We start from the raw sequence: 18794 nt of genomic DNA on the forward strand, positions 1-18794 counted from the left end.
TCTTTTTACTCTTCTAATTCTCCAGGACTTCTCCTTTGTCCACTCCTCTTTAAGATGTGTGGGACTTCAGGTTGGTTGTGGGACGCTGGTGTGTGTCGTGGTTGCGATGTCTGTTGTACTGGCATTTTCATTTTGTGTTTTTTGATTTCTGTTGCGTACATTGTGGCTGTTTTGTCGAGATGGTTAGCCAGTTGAACCCACCAAGATGATATCAGCAAATTAGAGATTTGCCCATATGGTCCTTCAAGGATGATGTTATGGAAGTGACAGTGTCACACTACTTCTGAGTCGTGCAACCATCCTGTCATGATGCATTTAACATGTGCTGCCTCGAGATCACCAGCTTTCCCTTTTCTTCTTTCTACATTTTCTTCCTCATGGTCCTGAAGAGCATACTAACCCAGTCAAATATCTTAACAACTTCTAAAAAGTAGAAGTAATGCTCTCTCTGGTCCCGACAGTTCTTTTAGTAGAAGATGTGAAGGTTCAAAATCAGCGCAGTGGTGCTTTTGCGGAAGCCTGGAAGACTGGTGAGATGATGTTTGGCCGTCTCGCTCGACTGCGCAGCCAAGCACAAGCTTGGTTGCCAAGTCATTGGCTAAGAAACATGGCATAGGGCTAAGTTGTATTCTAAATTAGCCCCACTATTTTGTAACAGACGGGTGAAATCATACAAATCTCACTCACAGACAGTTTTCGAAATAGGCGGATGACCACAAGTGTTACTTGGTTGTTTAATTTCACGCTTCACGGGTGGGCAAACCAAACAAAAGTCAATTTTGCACAGTAATGTGCCCTTTATGAAACAAAACCCAAAAGTAAATTAAATTACTCATCTGTTGGGTACAAATGCTGTGATGAAAGGATTTCTGCCTGTGTCAGGGAAGTCAATCTTTTCAGATGATGATTTATTATTTTCTTCCCCATTATTCACAACAGACCCACAGAAAAGCTAAACAAAACAATGTTTGTGGAATTAATTCTTGCTATTCTTAGTGAGCAAACTTCTCAAGAGAGATGCTAGCTTGTTAGAAGATTTGCTTGTGACTTCATGCGCAATTGCAGTTCAAACTACCAGGTTTTGATCATCTCCTATGCTCCTCACAAGCCCTAGAGTGAATATCTGCTTGGTCTCAAGGTCAGTTAATTAATTTTTCTTTCTGGGCTTCCATCTCAGCCAAAGGAACAATATGTCTGCTCATTTGGAGAAAAAGAATTCCAATCCATAAACGAAACAGCAGCTATGGATCAAACCTGCTAATTAAGCTTGACTTGCCACATGTTCTCTGTACTGTAATTTCATTGATTTTCACATTCAGCTTTGGGATGTGGCTCTCCGAGGTCAACTAACCAGTATCCCGCCAATTAAGAAAAACGTGCAGTTAGAAAGTAGAAGACTCTTCCGCCAATCGTGCAAGCTTGTTCGGTTTCTACTTCTGATGATGAACATTTGCATTAATAAGAAAAACCTCTCAACCCAGGGGTAAAAGTCTTGTGAAAAGGTTACATACGCTAACAGTTGTGATGGCCAGCGGATAAGTGATTGACTGCTGAAGGTTTCCACCAAGAGATCAACATTTGTTTCCTTTCGAACATCCTGCTTGATATTCTTTAAAAGCACACATCAAATGCCAGTGCACACAACAAACGCCCACACATAAAAATCTGAAAAGGTTCTGCTCTCAAGGGGATGCATTGCACAACACGTATCCACAAAAATACGGCCCTAATATTTAAGCCTTGTTTCCACCGACGTTAGCTACGCTACTTTACTCGACATGACTCCAAGTTATGGTGAAGTGCCTGTTAGGACTATCAGAAGCCTTGATGTCAATATACGCGGTATACAATAAATCACGTTCTGGTATGAAAGAGAAACCCTGGCATCTGCCACAAATCAACTTCTAGGAAGTCTATCACATTAGCAATTATTTTTCTGCTCATTTTCTTCTCAAAAAGTCTCTTCACTTCACCTGTCTCTTGCATTCTTATTGCTGCACCTGTAATACTTTAATGGCACTTAGTAGTCGAAGTGGCATAGCTCAAGGGATTGGAACTCAATCAATGCAAAAACTTGTCGCTTGTTAGAATGCGTAAGAAATTACTTCACAGGCAAGGTAATGACCCTGCGTATGAGAATGTGTGGCAACGATTTAAATTGGCCAATTAGATTGCTAAGATGTCATCCCAGTAACTGCGCACAGGTCCGAGAGGGCACCTTTGCATAGCATCAGGGTTGCTGTGATTGACCACTCTTTTTCCTCATTTCATTTTGTCTCATTCAAATGTCTGGTATCATTCTAGTTGGCCAAGTCAAAAGAAAAGGTGAAATTACACACTTTAATCAGTAAGCACTTACATATTTAATTACAGTAGGTAACAATGCATATATCAAACGTGCAGTTATTTCAAATGTGAATTGACATTCTTACTGTTTTTAAAATAGTGTGGTGTGTGAGCGCGGCACATTTATTGGGTGAGCGAAGACGTGTGGCCAATTTAGCGATGTTATATTTAGCAGGTATCCAGACACCGCTAGAAAATGTATTTTAAAAAAACTGACAAGCGACAAAACAAGTGACCTGTTATCGGTCACTTTTTTGTGCTGAATTTCAGATATTACAAGGATTGTAACTGACATGATAACCACATTCTGTGGGTAAAACAAAACAATTGTGAAGCTGAAAGAAGATGGAAAATATGTTGGGAAAAGTGGGATTTCCCTAAAAAAAAAATCTGACAAAAGAATTTTTTTTGTATTGATGATCTTAATCTTAGACCTAAAAATTTCTGCCCGTGGTCCCTGTAGGAGCCATATTTCTTTGGTAATAGTTTTGACTAATTTTTGTATGTATTATTAATTCTTGTTTTCCAATTCAAGACAAGGACGTAAGCAAGGAATGTTAATTAAAATGTGTTTTGGAACGGCATCTCAGTTCGTCTCTATTTGACTTCTACTGGAGTGAGTCAGATAGTTTATTACCTGGGAGCGTAAAGCCAAGGTGGGTCGCATCTTCGTCACAAATGCCGCCTTGTGATGCGTGAGTGTACGTACATTAGTAAAACTTCACTCCTCGAGAGACTGCACAACACTGAGTTAGCGGCCTGCTGGGCTTATAGCTCGGCGGTCAGCGGTGGCCGTGTGGTTTCGCGGCCTGAGGAGGTGTGACTGGAAAGCTCAACGGTGAAACTCAGTGGAGGTTATCTCACAGTTAGGATAATGATGCAACATGTGATGGCTACAGCAAAATGAAAGTTTGTCTGTCTCTGTAAATAAAAAAATGCAGCCAAACGGATGATACTTCATCATGTAGCAAAACATAAAAAGGGCTTATCATGGAAAAGAAGTAAATAGCAAATAGCATGCATTTCACCTGCCAAAGAGGAGACTGAAGTAAAAAAAAGGGAGTGTTCAGAGCTGTGATGAAACCAGTTTTTTAAAATCAGTTCTCATCAATTATTTAAGCACAAGTTTGATTTTTGTCAATATTCCAACAAACGTCATATAAGGAAAGATCTTGGTAACATTCGATGACTTTTGCTAACCGGCAAAATTGCTTTTGTGACAAATATATTCATGTTGTCTTCTAAATTGTGCATCAGATACAAACACATGGGAGAAAGCAGCACTATTGATCTTTTGTCCCATAATCCTCTTTTCTTTTCAAAGCCAAACAAATTGCCCTCACTGTTGTAATACAAAAGATACACATATACATATGTATATACAATATACAAAGAAGCCTGTCTGAGAACCTGCTATAGAAGAAACGAGCACTTGGAGACAATAGCTACAGTATACACAAAGCTCTTCAATCTTTCTCCATTTGTGTCCCTCTCGCTGATGCCTGCCATTATGCCTTTTTATTTTTTGTCTGTCTTTCATCTTGGCGGCCGGGGGGGGGGATCTTGCCTTTGGGATTCTTGCGATGCTGTCATGCTCTGTCACCGTGACTCTTGTGAAGTCACAAACGCGATCACCGTGCTTTTGATGGCATGCTGACCCAGCGCCACTTTAATTGTGTACAGGAATCAAACAGTGCTGCCGTCCGTCTATTGCGCTTTCCCTACCGCCCAATCACACACAAAAAAAGTTATCTTTAAATAAATTCATGTGGTGTTTTGAACGTCAACTCTTTTTGACTCTAATTATGGACATTTAATTTTCAGTATGATCCTGTGCCGAAGTTTTATCACTGTTTCAACTTTGATGCTATATGAATAAAGCTCCAGGGTTCCGAAAATGGATAGATGGAGTCTTTGTCTTGCTTTGTTGCATAGCAACCAGAGGGATTCAGAACTGTTTGATCTCCTGCTCTCTGGTGACTGAAAATGCTCGTTGGTTCTGTTTACCGATGGCATGTCACTTTGTTAGAAGCACAACTCACCGTGACATGCAAACAGCAATGTTAAAGAATGGCGATGTAGATTGTGGAGGTGATAACAAAACGATTATTATGCACCTCGTATTTAAACACCAAGTAATTGTTTAGAGACATTTTTAAGAAAGCTATTCTCCAAATCTTTTGCTTTCAAGCTCTCAAAAATAATAATCCACTGATTACTTGAGTCCTTCATGAAAGCAGACTGATTTATCCTTTTTGTTTAATCAGAATAAGACATTTGCAAACATCTGCTCTTACATTTTAGGGATGATCTGAAATCCTGATGTCTGTCTGGTTAGTCTTGGGTAAACAGAATGAATCAATGCAGAGGAAGCCTTCAATGTGTTGTGTCTTGTGTTTCTGCAAGACAGTCTATGTTGGCTCAGGATCAGAGGAATAGTTGTAGTATGGAGGCAGGAGACTCTTACTGTAGTTGTCTCTGAATGTATCACTTAAGGTTTGTAACAAGTGGTCTAACACCAAATTGGTATGAGAGGAAATGGAAGAGAGCGTTCTATGTCTTCTGACTTTTGGAGACAGCTAGAAACAGAAGGTTAATTGGATTTCAGATAGGCTTTCTGTCTTTGTATTTTAGAACGAACGGTGTATAAGGAATTAAATACCACTGGGTGGAATGGCCAAGGCAAAATCTGTGATGCTCTGTTGTATCTCTTGTTAAATGTTTAAGGATACAGTTTCGTAGTGCATGTGTTTTTCATACTCATTTGTCAGCCTCAGATTCTTGTCCATCCTTTTTTTTTTTTTTTTACACAAATGTATTTGTCTTTAGGAGGAAGCTGTCAAGACGAAGAATCTTTCCTCACAGCGGTTGTCACCAAAGTGGTGTTTCCTTGATTGTAAGTAGCATCACTCGTCAATCATTTCCATTGTTACTAGCAATTATAGCTTTAAGAATTTAAAGGCTCTCTGAAGATCAACACGTCCTCACACTGACTCGTGCAAAACGGCTGTCGGTAGAGTCCAATCCCACCCTAAAGACAAAATGATGATAAAAGAATTTGATTGTACAGATTTTAAATGGCATTTTTGTTGTGTTGTTTTTGAAACTCGCCTGAAGCCTGAGAGAAGTTTGCAGCTGAACTTTGCTTAAATTAATATAAGTTTCATGCTTTCAATGCCTCAGATGGCTGCCCAAGAGACAGCCCACACAGTTCATTATTTTCACTTGTTAACAGCTTTTGCTTTATCTGCCAACTTGTGCTTCTGGGAAACTTGTGCCTTCTGATACTGATAAACACTGCTGCCATGCAGAGCACTGTCAACCATTTTGGACTTCTATCAAAGTGGACATTATTTGAGTTACGGATTACTTGTTTAAAACTTGCGGCATGATGTTATTTGCGTATTTTTGTTTGAGTTTTCCCCCGGTACACCGGCTCCCTCCCACAGTGAAAAAACATGAATGTTGTCCTCATGACGAAATCTAAATTGCCCTTAGGCATGAATGTGACTGTGAATGGCTGGCGACCATTCTGTGGTGTATCCCGCCTCGCGCTCACAGCCAGCTGGAATAGGCTCCAGCTCACCCGCAACCTTAATGAGGATAAGCTGGCTGTCAAAGATGGATGGTGTGAAACCTGGCATCTTGGTGGTATTCTCTGTGGAGTTTCGACCGTTTCCTTATGGTGGAAAAATTGAAAACTCTAAATGTGAGTGTACACATGACTCGAATGAGGACAAGTGCTACATAAAAAATGGGCTGGTGATTAAAAACTATTAGATAAAAAGTAATATACTCAAGCCACCAAATGGTTAAACCAAATTGTTTGCCACCATGACCATTTCCTTTGTGAGAGGCTTAGCAAAAGAACCAAAAGATCTCGGCATCAATTATATTCGGAATGCAAAACAAGCACAAGAAATCCTTGTGGAATTCGAACCAAAAAAAAAAAAGATGCGGTCGAGATTGAAACATAGCAAAAGACGTTTGCAAAACAGAAGAAATGAGATTCAGTGACATTGTTATCGAATGGGGGGAAATGAATTAATTTTAGGTTCCAACACCTGATTTCCATGAAACTCGAGCAGGGAAAATACTGTAAACCAAGGAAAGATTATTTATCTCATTAAAAGAGAATGAGAGAGATGTGAGGTTTGCTGTTGGCGCTTTCTCCCGGGCGAAGGTTATCTTTAATTGCTGCACAGTTGCAGGAGAGAACAGCGTCTGACATCAGTGAAAGGACTATTCACTATAAAGAGAATGCTCTACATTACGGGTCCTTGCAACAAGTTTAAAACTCTCCCATTACCTCCACAGCTACAACAGCTGACCGTTTTTACAGGATAGACAGAGCACAGGTGGGTTTCTCTCTTTTCGAAGCTTGCTTATTGTGGAGCCTTGAGCCCCCCTTGCATTAAAGGCCAATTGTTTCATCAGGAACATCTCAACTATGTGTCCGAAATTTCCCACGAGGAACTCTTTATCCTAGACCCGGAACTGATTGTCACAATGACAGTGGGCACGTCTCCAACTGCCATGCCTGACCTGGTTCATCCTTCTTCCAGCTTGGCTGACAACGGGTAGGTCAGAATACCTCCACTTGTGTCAGCCTTTAACCTGCTGACTTGATCCAACACATAATAATTTTAGAGGTGTTCTCTGCACCGCATAATACTGAGACTTGTTCCTCGTCTTTATAACTTGTGGGTTTTTTTTTTTTGCTGTGGGAGCCAGCCAGGGTCTAACCATTTTTTCTTTTGTCATCTTTAGGGAAAACAGTTTGAATGAGAACCCAGACGATGTGTTTGTCTTTCCTGTGGATTCGTGTCATTCTCCAACCTCACCCTCTTCTTACAAGTAAGGACGTTTTTTTCATCTCAAACTCAACTTTTCAAATTCATACAGTATACGCTTATTTATGATTGAATGTGAAGTTGAAAAAGTCCTTTGCTGTTTTAGGACTGTATTTCTAGAATGTTTTTCACAACTCTTGCTACATTTTGCATTCAGTCAACAAGTGTCCACATACTTCTGTCCAGACAGTGTAAAATATGTGCCGTTTTGCAAGCTTGAAAACGCGTGCATAAATAAAGTCATAGTGAACACTCTAGTAGGAGGCACATTGGAGGCTTAGTTACATGATGATACCCATACAGAGAACACAGTGTAGTAGGTGCTGTGGGATGGGATTGGCTGGCTCACTGTAAATAGGGGCTGTTGGGATTGTCGAGCCTGTTAGGTGGCAAAGCCTGCGTGAAGTAGGCAGGAATAATTCTCAGCCCTTTTTGTCTCTGTGCTCGGGTATATGCATACGCTATTTCTGTGTAGGAGTTTACTGTACTCATGAATAATAGCGCTGATTTACATTTTCTTCTTTGCTATGGAAGACACGGCTAAATGAAACTCGTGTGTGCGTGAGCGTGCATATACATTGATGGTTTTAAAATTGCCCTGCGCTCCACATAAAATGCAACTGTATTTAACTGCATGCATGCACCAAGGCAGCCACATTGTTTTTTTTTACTGTACATCAAATATCTCTTTGAAAATGACAATACTTTCAATATTTTACAAATGATCTGCTTTTTGTCTTCCAACTCCAACAATAGTTATATTCTAGGAATGTTGTCAAAGTGGTCATTTGAAAATGTACATACTGACATACGTTTGTGGGACTAAAGTGTTGCATGTTAATATTTTTCAGTTCCCCAATTATATTGAGATATTGTTAACATGAACAGTTCCGCCACATATTAATAGCAACATATAATGTAATAAGAACATTTTCACTTTTTGAGCAAATTTTTAATTTCAAAAGTGTGTATGTAACTAGTAGCCGCTTTAACCAGCACCCAAGAAGCAGTAGGATTAGTCCTTTAATTAATTGTCTGATTAATCATTAATCAATATTTTTTTCCTGCCAACTCAGCCTCTAAAAATCCAAATGGTCATCACCTACGCCATATAACATTTTTGTTTGGTGGTGTTTCTTAGTTTATTTCATTTTGTACATTGTCACACATTCATAACAATTTCATTACATGCAGTGCAAACGCACTCTGGTTCAGCATATTTTCACAATCCCCTTGTAACAACCTGTTAGAATGCTCACGAAGCTCCGCAATGTGAGAAGTTGACATACATGGCAACACAATATTGTGATCCTAACAGCGGGATGAATATCTTGGCTAAATTGTCAGTGAGTGTCTACGCATGTTTGTGTTGGCAGTCTGATTTGCAATCCTGAGTGGATCAAGTGGGCGGATGAGGTGCAGGGATGAGTTGTCCGAGAGGCATTTGTGCACTTTGGAGAGAGCGAGAGAGAGCGAGAGAGCGAGATAGAGAGAGGGAGAGAGCGGGAGAGAGAGATTGAAATGGTAATGTGAAAAAAAGTTGATGGGGAGAGAAATGAAATGCATGTCAGAGCTCTTGAGCACATAATTTTACTGTATTTCGATGTTTGCGCACACACACACACACACACACACACACACACACACACACACACACACACACACAGACAAGCAGCGTAGAGCTATTTGCCCACGCACGGCCAGAGGTGAACAATATCCCTCCCACGATAATTACATCCTTCTCTTAGCTTCTCTCCATCACCCGGTCTCTCTCCCCCTCTGACAAACACCTACACGCAAAAACATTGTTTTTGTTTTTTCGTTTTTGGGTTTTTTTTCTTTCAAATTTGCCACTGGTGTGGAAATGATAAAAAAACCCAAAAAACAACACAGGTCAGTAAATGTGGACAGGTGATGTTCCTGGGGAAGAAGTCCCAGGATATTTGTTTTGACATTTTGACACGTACTGGGCATAGTGTGAGGCAACTGATGCATTTTGAGGTTGTATCATTATTTTTACAAATGGCATAGGGGAAGATTCCTCTCACTGTTGGACACATTGATAATTGAGCATCCCTCTATAGTGCCTGCTTAAGAGCCTTCAAAAGTAACTTTCTGCTTTCATTTAAATTTTCAGCAACCAAAAATGGCTCTTACCTTGCTGTTTCAGTTAATGATTTCAAGACAGTATACTCGAATGTTGGAATATAAGTGCCTGAAGAAATATACCTCTACTTATCCCATTTATGTGATTAACGTATGTAATTGTTCTTTTCCCGCTTAATTAGAAATAGGAAATGAAATATAATGTAATTGTGAGATGAAAAAAGAGAACAGACCGGTAAGTGAATAATTATGGATCCACAACAGTGTGTCTGCGGAGGCGTTCAACGTTTATGCTGCTTATGGCCTGTGGTGTTGTTAATGAGATAGCTAAGGTTTAATGTCTTTAAGTGGAGTTATAAATTCTTCCACATCAACTATTCCAATTACATTCATGAAATATTGTGCAGTATTTTTCAAGCTAATGCATTCTGTGATTTCATTTTTTTTTATGTGTTTAAAAAGCTCACTTGAATTCATAAAACCCTCATGTCAGGCCAAAACCTCATGAGTCACAATTTGTTTTTTTTAAAAAAAAAAAAAAAAAAAGATCCATGCTATTTGTCATGCCACATGTGTGTGTTATTTTTTACCAATCGGTGTTGCGCTTTTTGAGGTTGGAATGTTAATGGTTGAACAAACATGCACCAATCTATGCATACACCCCTGTTCAAATGGCAGCCTTTTGTCAGATAAATAAATGAGATCAATATAAATCATTTCAAAACGTTTTGCATCATTTATGTGAGCTATAAACTGAACAACTCAGTATTTATAAAGGCAAAGTAAAATATGAGCAATTCAGATACTAAGTGTGCGGTTAGTATTAAGAAGTCACATCTGTATTTTAGTGATAGAAATAAATGAGACAAAGACATAAATCATTGCGAAATGATTCGTTGCAAGTAATCTATACTAATTTGCAAACTTAAGTTTTTGTTTGAGGGAGTAGAATTCAACTGGTATGCCTTGTGTTCAAATTCAACCAATTACATTTCAACTCATATTAAATGACAGACCTGCTCATAATTCCCGCCAGTTAAAGAAATTATATTCAGTTGTCATAGTAGGCTTGTCTGCACGATTTTTTCTACTTGTATCAAAGTGTTAAGTAGATTTTAACTGTAAAACGTAATCTGTATATTTCAACGCTTCCCAATTAATCGGGGAATTATTCTTGTTTAATGGTCAGTTGCTAGTTGACACTTGTTATTGTAAAATGGGTTTCCTTTGAAATCAAATGTGGCGGTATAAAAATGTCAGAAGCTCAACATCATCTCTTGAGAGTTGTTACTGTCCAGCAAGTTCATACACTTTGTAGAGAACCCTGACATAGATTTTAGGAATCTTGGTCCTGCTCTACTGAACCGTACTATTTTATAGCCTCTGCAACCTAGTTCTATCAACGTGACACAGTACTTGGGCTTAATCCTTTTTTTAAATTTCGAGTTAAAGCTTAACTTTTTTGCCTCTCTGGTGTACAACTTTAAAACTTCTCTTGACATGTTCTTTGCCTTGCTCATAATGCATTTCAACAGTCGTTAGGCATTGTGGACATTTAGTAAATTTATGGTCTACCTGTTTCACAAAAAATAAAAATAAATGGTGTTGTGTAAAGCCTTTCGAAATAATTTTTTCTTCTATTGAGTTGTTCAGTTTATAGCTCACATAAATGATGCAAAAAGTTTTGAAATGATTTATATTTTCATTAGACTAAAATTTGTGTTGTGTTAAGCTGACTCATAAATGACCTTGGGGTAAGGTGTGAACCTTTGAAAGGAGCAAGGAGATATCCATCGGACATTACTGGAGATTCATATTTCAGGCAGGGGACTTAGGTGGTCTCCAAGTAGTTTTGTCCAGCATTCGGTCTGTTAAGCCACGTTTTGTGCTGTTACTGCTCATGTTTTATTTGGTTAATGTCAGAGTTTGGTCCTCGGCAGTAAGTCGGCCTCATTTCCAGTGGTTGGACTCCATTCAGGCCTGCCTTTTTATCACCTATTCAGTTCAGAAGCCAAGGCATTGAGAGGGTCCGCTTTGGTGACCTCAGTATCGCATCTCAGCTGTTTGCAGATGATTTGATACTGTTGCTACTCCAACCCTCACTGGAGCGGTTCGCATCCCAGTGAAGTGCTTGGGAGGAAAATCAGCACTTCCAAATCTGAGACCATGATCCTCAGTCGGAAATGGGTGGAGCTAGAGGAGGTTGATTGGGCATCTTGTTAGGAGTGGAATTCTGGAATGTAGCCCCCCCCCAACACGATTTACGAGCGACAACTACTATGTCTGTGTTGTGGTCACAATTAGGGGAAAAAAATTCCCTGTGTCATGTGTGGTAATCAGATCCAGTAGATTGTGCGCACAAGAGAACATTTTGAGCCAAAGCCAGTTGCTGACATGCGGATGCACACAGCTAAACATGCGCTGATCCACCACCAACATCATCATTATAGCAACATTCGTCATCGCACAGAATGGAAGTAATGATGATGACTAGCAGCTATAATTTGATGTGCTTTCAAGAGCGGGCTGGAGGGGGGGCATGTTGGTAGTACGTCTGCGTCACAGTTGAAAAGCAGGAAAAGCCATGGATGAATGTTAAAAAAAAACAAAAAACGATATGAACCTAGAAAAGGGCAAGTCCTGGTTCTTCTTTGAAAGCCAAATCAGAAGTTCTATGAACTCTTTCTACCATTTCTCTGTAATGGCAGCGTGTCACAATACTTTAACGTGAATGTGGAGCTGGTACATTCAAGCACACCGTGCGCTGTCTTTTAGGATGAACAGTGACAGCTCTGCCTCAGCACTGAGTTCAACACCTGAGGTTCGAAAACTACGAAGGTTAGTCACCAGTTGCATAACATTACATAAATGCTGGCTCTACAGCGACGTTGTCGTTTTTTTTATACCCTTTTATTTCATGCTCTTACTGCTTTGTGGTTTACAGAAAAGGTTGCATCCAGCGCTCTGTCACCACTAATGATGAGCTTAAGCCAGTAATGAGGTCAGTACTCTCACTGCTTGACTTTTTGAGAAAGTGATTTTAATTAATGGGATTCACTACAAAGCTACAATACCTGACGAAACAGCGTTTCAGTTGGGGGGGAAACATGAACGCATACTTAATTACACCTGCTTAACATTCAGCACCCTTCTTACTGCTAAAAGGTTTTTGTATGTTTAGGCACATGCTTTATCCACACACCCTTCAAATTCCAGAATTTGAATTCCCACCCTTTTTTTTAATGAATAGAAAAAAATTACAGAATTTATTAGAAATGATCCACAATTATTCATTATTCACCAGCTTTGACAAATTATATGCATTTCCTTTACAAGTGCATAATTCTTTTCATTAATTTACTCAATGAACTCAGATTCACACATTGAGTGATGGAGTACAACAATTTAACATGTGCCAACAATATAAGAGATGGAGGTAGTGGCCACAGTTTAAATTCAGCTGAACCCATAGTAGCTGGCACCATCATGATTAGCACGTGTTTAATAAATACGATGTGAACACGAGAATGTTCAACTGTCTGAAAATCATGCCGTGAATATGAGCATGATATGTTAGATGAAGTGTTGCATGTTATTGTTTGATACTCAGCCTTCAATTTGTTTCATCCAACCTCTTGGGGTTTTATTGATTCCGATATTGTATATGTAGAGAAACGGTGATGAATCATGCGGTGTGTTTATTTGTGATGGTCTCTCTCCAGACATGAAATAGATCAAAGGTCAAGTGATGCAGGTGGAGGAGAAGAAGAAAAAGGTACTGCACGCGTATTCATGCATGCACATGCATACACAAACACACAAATGGCCTTCATTTATGTTGCACAAGACACGACGCAACTTGGCAGTCTTGACAGCTTGTATGTCTCTGAGCGGATAAAAAAAAAAAAAAAAAAAAAAAGCAAGCCAGCTTTTGTGAAGAGTTTCTCCTCTCTTCCCTCCTGTTTTCTCTCACTATGTTGCTGGTAGCTTTTTACCTGGAAAAGAACTTGCATGATTATACATCTTAAACTGGCTCATTTCTGCACTCACCGAATGTTCTGTACATGAAAATCTTGCAAGCTAATCCCTAAATTTGACATTCTGCCAATTAAGATCTTCCTCGTGTTTTATTTCAGGGTTCATTTTAAGTGACAAAAAAGAGACACTTATTAGGTCGACTCGAGTTTTTTTTTTTTTTTAATATGGTACATTTTCTACGAAACCAATTATGGGCAGAAACATAATGATGCAAAAATCCTGTCAAGATATTGCAAGCAGACCTGGGCACATGCTGAGCGTCCAATCAGATAACAGCAGGGAACCTCTTTTTATGGTTTCAGGGGGTTTCTTTAAGCTATTGTGAGCTTCTAAATTCCTTATTCATTATTAACTTATTCATTCTGGATAAATTGAAACTTCAGGTACTGTAAACCTAATTGTGTTTATGAAAAAGCCCATTCACTGTTGCTATTCAACGCACATAGTCTTTTGGAACGGTCTCATGTTTGCAAGTTTTTGACACACACTGACAGATCCCATAAGGTCAGGTAGGTTGCATCAAACGGAATAGTTCAGTGGAGCATGTGACGTGTGAGTGTTAGTGCGTACGTGCCTGCGTGTGCATGTTTAGGCGAGGAACCTCGAGACAGTCAACAAGGCTGCTATGGGGAAGCTAACGTGAAATGTTGTTTGTACAAGCAATGTTCTTTTATTCTCTTCTCTGAACTTCCCCAGCCTTTGATGCACTTAACTGGATAGTGTGTATGTTGTACAGTATACCTGTAAGCGCTTCCGAAAATCTTAGCGCACTTAGTCCCCGCTAGGCAAGTCAGTGTGCTCCACTTACCTTTGTTGCTTTACTTATATATGACATAATCGAAAACATAAAGGTAGTTTAGGAAATAATGTTTCTGAAAGTAGAAAACTAAAACTCCTAGGTATACCAGACAGATGACAACGTTTCTTGCACTCGGCTACATCAAGTTGGAGTTAGGACTTCATTTAAGATTTTGGTGAATGTAGCCAAGGTGAAAGACTCTTTCTGGTATAGGCCCAAATTAAAATTATTTTCCTGCCCATCATTTAAATACGCTTTTTAAATAAGTTAGAAATCACAATGGGCGTCACGCTCTTTTTAAATCGCTTGAAATGTTTTTAATGACCAATTATATGAATAAAAAGAATGCAGATAGATGATTTTTTAATCATTTTTTTAACTGCTCTCTAATTTAATGGCAAATAAACCATTCTGTTCGGCTCATAAATTTGTAAATCTGACTCTCATACGAGTGCCTCACCAGCCATGAACCTCACCATGCGTCACCGCTAAGCTTGTAGTGCACTCTATTTATTTTATATTAGCCTCAGGCTCTATCAGTCTTATCTCACTCAAATCAATTCACACTTCCCTCACATCAATAACAAAGGGATTGTGAACTTCAGTTTAATGAGTCCACGCTCACAAAGCTGAGGTGCTTGCTCCTTACTCTGTGATGCTGCATTAACGTCTGTAACAAGTAATGGTCCAAACCGGACTGTTGTGCAAGTCTGACCTGCAATTACACAAAACATTTGGTTGAGGTCATTGCTGCCAAACGAGGCTTAACCGCTAAATACAAAGACTCAACATGCCCTTTCCCCCCTGCACTGTGAATGTTAACTCGTATCCAATATAACATGGAAATTTAGTGTGGTATTAGTTTCATAGTAGTAACTTATGAAAATCAGATCAACTTTTTTGACCGGGCTGAATCAAGATTTTGTTCGCAAATGTCCATATGTGTGTTATCTTGATTTGCCTTCCAGCCATGAAAGCTCTTAAATGTTTCTTTTTTTTTTTCAAGTTCACTTTCTGTCTCTCTCGCACAACCTCCCCCCCCCAATGTGTGTCTCGCTTTCTCTGCCTCACATAACTGGATTAGGTCTGTGCTTTTTAGAGTGAGGGGCGGTGAGAGCAAGGATTGAGGTCAACCTAATGAACATTCATCTCAGTGCTTTGCTTGTGCTATACACAGACTTTTAACAAAACTGTGATGTTTTTATTTCCCACGTTGAACTCAATTAGATGGAGAATGTATCGTGTTTCCAGAAAGCTACTTTTGTGTTCTTACTCCACTAGTTCTCTTTTTACCACAGAAACTGAGAAGTGTTACCTGTACCAATATGGCAACAATTATGACCTCTTTTAAGAAGACAATGGTGCTTTGGGGATTTCTAATATTAGTAGAAACCCCACTCCACCCCCTTATTGTGTTTGCACTAGCGTCAGCACTGCTTAAACAAGGTCATCATGCCTAGACTTTATGCAGATCTCAACTGTATTGGATCGACAAGTATTGTGCGTTTTATGCAAAATTGGTCATCTGTACAGTAAATTGGTTGCATTTTGGCTCACTTTTTTTTTTTTGTGAGCTGTCGGAAAAGTGTACACGCAAAGAAAGCCCCAGGAAAAACATCCCAATAATAACATAACTTAATGATAACTTGCTTAAGCAAAACATTTCATTATATTGTATTTTATTTTATTCATGTAAAATAATTTATAACTCACACATTCAACCTTGTTTTACTCAAGCTCTTGTTGATCAGGACCTTTTTTAAAAATATAATTCTTTGGTGTCTTTTCAGAGCTGTTGATTCAGTGTGTAAAGAGCAACAATATGAAAAAGGTGAGTGTGCGTGTGTTATTCGATCACCTTGAGGCTCTTTGATTGAAGTCTCATTTTGACACAGATTATTTTCTATCGTAAAGCTCGATTAAATGTATATTTCTGTGGGGGGGAATAGCTGCAGGAGCTTCATGAGAAAGGATGTGACCTCACATGTGTCGACCGATCAGGCTGCAGCCTGCTGCACCATGCTGTCAGTGTAGGAAGCAAAGAGATGGTCCGCTTCATCCTTGACAATGGTAACTATTGTATTGTATAGCCTTTGTGGAGTCACATGACTGCTCAAAGTCCACTCATTTGCCACCTGTTTGATTTTGCAGCTCCAAATGACCTTGTTGATTTGGCGGAACACATACAGTGAGTTCATGTTTGCTTTTAATTGTATGAAATGTTTCAAATATATGACCTGTCAATATACACACATTACAAATATGTGTGCACTGCAAGCTAACAAGGAAGGGTGGTACTTTAAGGATTTGATTTACTCTGTGACCAAACATACAAGAGTTTATTTGCATTGCAAATTACTTTCCCCCATTACTTTTTGTTTTTAATGAGGAAAAATAGTGGTGTATTGTAAAATATCCATGTAGAAGCATAAAATCGACCAGGGGACAGCGTAGCTAGAGAAAAGACGATAAGTCAAGTCATCACCGTACAGCCAGTTTGACAGACATCAACAGACAAAAGCAATATTTGTGTGGGTCTCACGCTGCTTCTGGTCTTCAACAGCGGCGAAACAGTTCTTCATCGGGCCGCATCACTGTGTCACAGGACCATCTGTCATTACCTAGTAGAAGCGGGAGCCTCACTGATGAAAACTGACATGCAGGTTGGTGAAAAAAAATTTGGACTTGAATTCAAAATAGAAATGGAGGCATTTTTTCAGTCAAACCTTACAACGTAAGGATGCTACCTTAATGCGAAACACACTAGATGGGTCAATGTTAAGGTCATGACAAATCTTCAAACAAGTGCTACTGTAACACATCCCAAAAGAGCATAAAACGTTACACAAAGGCATGCCACCTTGTGCTCGGTGGGAAAATCACTGGGGTTTAGTTGAGGACACCCTGTGCCTCTAAAATACGATATGTTTGCGGTTGGAACATGACAAAGGTTTAAAGATGCAAGGCGTATGAGTATAGCTGGACTTGTTAAAAGGTTTGAATGTGGAAGATGTTGACTGGCTGCCAGTCTGCCAGTGGAATTGTCAAGGATCCTATATTATTATAGGATTAGTATTCCATTTTATGACATCGCTCCCTTACCTGCACAACAATGGGACTTTGTTTCTTTGTAGTTCATTTAGTGACGTGCAGTCACAGCTGGAGAGTAAAAGGAAGGCAATTTGTCTAGCGCCATTCATACAGAAGACAGATCCCCATAGTGCTTTAAAAAGGCAAAAAATAGTTATTAAAAATTGAATTAACCAAAATGATGAAAACAGAATAAGTCATCAAATAAGACATAAAGATGACAACAGACAGACAATCAATTTCAAATCACAAACCAAACAAAGGGAGTATCCCCCCACTGCCCCCCACAAAAATGGATGAAAAAGAAGTAGTGATCTATTAAGTTTTCAAGCCAAATTTAAATGTAGTGACACTTTGTTGTCAGTTGTTCAGGAAGTACGTTACGCACTTGAGAAGCATACAACAAAGTGCTGCTACATCACCCAATGTCCTGAGGGGTCCTCAAGTTTCATTGGAAATTGAAAGGCTTTGAATATCTTCAGGTCCAGGACTGTTCAGAGCTTTGTTGACCAAATCAATTTTTTACTCTCAGGAATGTAGAGATTTTAGGACTGCTATGATCTATTTGAGTTTCCCGGTTTGGTTAAAGAAATGGAGCAGCGATGTTCTGAACACCATTTGCAGCCCATTGGATTTACATTTTTTATTTAACCTTGAAAGAAAGAAAACATTAAAAAAGTCCAATCTAAAGAGACTTCTTCTTCAGGAACATACTATATGTGTATTAAAGTTAAACAGTATTGAAGAGTTGGATGGAAATAAACACATTTACTGTATTAACAACTAGAAACATCTCTCGCTCTCCTAAGGGTGACACCCCAAAGAACCGGGCTGAGAAAGCTCAAGATGCCGAGCTGGCAGCTTACCTGGAGAACCGGCAGCACTACCAAATGATCCAGAGGGAAGACCAAGAAACAGCCGTATAGGCGTCTTCAGAACCAGATTGCAAGGAGCAGCCAAGTGAGATGTGCCAAACGTTAACATGATGAGGACAAGTAATAAACCTATTGATCAAGAAACAACTCAGGACATTTCCTGTAGTCTCAGTAGATCATAAACAGCGTGTGATGAGTCGAGGGTTACAGAAACATTTGAAATATCGAAGACGCCGTACTTATACTTTTACATTCTGAGTTACCAAAATTGACATTCCCATGAAGGGGTCATTCATGTCAGTCTGTGTTTTTCTGTTCGGACCCAAGTTTCCCTCCACATGACTGACAAAGCATAAACAAAACTAGAAGCCTTTAGCAAGTGTGTTGCTATTCTCTTGCCTTTTTACATAGTAAATGTGTGCATAGTAAATTATTTTATAAGTTGCTTGCACAGCGGCTAGCCAAATATTCACATACCAAAAACAAGAATCACATTTATTTGTTGGAAACTTAAGCATTTGATGTTAGCATCTTTGACTTGCAAGATCTTTTACTATTATTTATACTTGCCAATTACTATATCTTACAAGTAAGTTGATACACTGGTTGTGAAATACTTTGTTGTTGTGTTTTGCCACATCTAACGTCGTTTGTGCATGTTTTGAGGTAATAAAACGTTTTCCAGTG

General features: G+C 39.2%; 1 protein-coding gene across 8 annotated transcripts in view; it reads left to right on the top strand.

Moving 5' to 3' along the window:
• The window catches only part of LOC148402137 (diacylglycerol kinase zeta-like), a 50822-nt gene extending 32028 nt beyond the window's left edge, over window positions 1–18794 (top strand). For all 8 annotated transcript variants that reach the window (XM_088363012.1, XM_088362996.1, XM_088363019.1 and 5 more), the window contains 12 exons: window positions 5176–5242; window positions 6664–6704; window positions 6784–6926; window positions 7117–7203; window positions 12081–12143; window positions 12250–12306; window positions 13028–13080; window positions 15933–15973; window positions 16092–16212; window positions 16294–16330; window positions 16706–16805; window positions 18042–18794. In XM_088363012.1, the coding sequence (XP_088219138.1) occupies window positions 5176–5242; window positions 6664–6704; window positions 6784–6926; window positions 7117–7203; window positions 12081–12143; window positions 12250–12306; window positions 13028–13080; window positions 15933–15973; window positions 16092–16212; window positions 16294–16330; window positions 16706–16805; window positions 18042–18158 (927 nt within the window). In that variant the 3' untranslated portion in view covers window positions 18159–18794. The remainder of the gene's footprint in view (window positions 1–5175; window positions 5243–6663; window positions 6705–6783; window positions 6927–7116; window positions 7204–12080; window positions 12144–12249; window positions 12307–13027; window positions 13081–15932; window positions 15974–16091; window positions 16213–16293; window positions 16331–16705; window positions 16806–18041) is intronic.

Source organism: Syngnathus floridae, chromosome 2 (assembly GCF_059516105.1).
Source record: "Syngnathus floridae isolate MCC-2025c chromosome 2, RoL_Sflo_1.0, whole genome shotgun sequence".
Classification (NCBI taxonomy): Eukaryota; Metazoa; Chordata; class Actinopteri; order Syngnathiformes; family Syngnathidae; genus Syngnathus; species Syngnathus floridae.